Source organism: Penaeus monodon, chromosome 32, assembly GCF_015228065.2.
Source record: "Penaeus monodon isolate SGIC_2016 chromosome 32, NSTDA_Pmon_1, whole genome shotgun sequence".
NCBI classification, from domain to species: domain Eukaryota; kingdom Metazoa; phylum Arthropoda; class Malacostraca; order Decapoda; family Penaeidae; genus Penaeus; species Penaeus monodon.
The window spans coordinates 29966418-29967668 of NC_051417.1; the positions used below are offsets into that span (position 1 = coordinate 29966418).

The 1251-nt window shown below is 49.8% G+C and overlaps 1 protein-coding gene across 1 annotated transcript in view; it reads right to left on the reverse strand.

Moving 5' to 3' along the window:
* The window catches only part of LOC119593791 (zinc finger protein rotund-like), a 160011-nt gene that overhangs the window by 60998 nt on the left and 97762 nt on the right, over positions 1 to 1251 (reverse strand). The window contains exon 3 of the mRNA XM_037942815.1: positions 280 to 334. Coding sequence (XP_037798743.1) covers positions 280 to 334 — 55 coding nt within the window. The remainder of the gene's footprint in view (positions 1 to 279; positions 335 to 1251) is intronic.

The following is a 1251-nucleotide window of genomic DNA, read 5'->3' on the forward strand; positions in this document are numbered from 1 at the left end:
GGGTATAGATTATCTAGAAATAAAAGCTCCTAATGAGAAAGGTTTCAACTTAACAACGATACGGTATTTATTACCATTTCGCCCGGTGAGTCTGACCCCAAACCCCCTTTGTCAGGAGCGCCAAGACCCCACGACCAACCTGCGTCCCTTGGCATGCAGAGACAAGGAAAAAGGACGCCCATCGGACTCAGCTGACTCCCGTAGTCTAAAGGAACTACAGTTGCAGAGGGGTGTTTCTACTAACGAGGTTGCTCGCCAAACTACCTTCAATTTGCTTACCTTTATGCATGGGTGACGATGAGTTGTGCTGGTCTGGCGTCGCGTTCATTTTGCTCTGGAAAGAATGGGGAAAAAGGTTTATTAACATTTGCATAATGGTACATCGACACGTATGACTTTTCTTTGTCAAATAGAATTTGTAAAAAAGAGTCCCTCATGTAAGACACTTAAAAGATATAGATAAAAAGACAATTATTAATAGTCCTCCGAATGTGGAGTAACAACCAAAATAAGAACAGAAAATAATAAACGAAGTTGAACCGCGCCGTAAGGTGAGAGTCGCAGTCGACCGGCTAGACGCTGGTGGTGTGAGAGGTTCTACACCAGTGAACACCGGCTGCAGGCGCCTGAATTCCTCCCCGGCGAGCGGTAGGATCCGAAGCCGAGAATCAAATCCCTCGCCTATTGAAGCTCCGAGCAGGGCTGTCTAAGGCGCGTCTAAGGGTTGGGACGGAGGCTGATCAGTCCCAGGTGACGGCGCTCCTTCCGTTTTGTCTCTCGTCGGATCGGGTTTCGGATTTCGATTCACGTTCGGGCGGCGAGGAAAATGGGTGTTTATGTCCCTCGCTCAGATCGAATGATGAGGCCCTTTTGTCCCGCCTTTAAACCTCCTTCCTGCATACCTAAATGCATGCACCCATCGAGACCTATAGACACCGGATTCAAAAGGCGTATGCAAATATAATCGGGCCTAATTGACAACACTGATTTATCTCTCTCTTCTTCTCTGTCTTTATTTTCCCCCTTTCTTTTCGCTTTCCCCACTATAGAGCGGCGTCGACGGCGCTCTCGCGAGGCCGCCCCATCGCCGGTCACGAGCCATATCTGGGGTCCGTTATCCCCGGCCGCCTGCACGGAGAGCATCCCTTCGCACAAATATCAAGGCAATATAAGAGGGTCAAACAGGGTGTGGTCGGCGGGGAAGCAACCCGGGCACGCAGGCATTATGATATCGAGCAGCACACCTGGAGT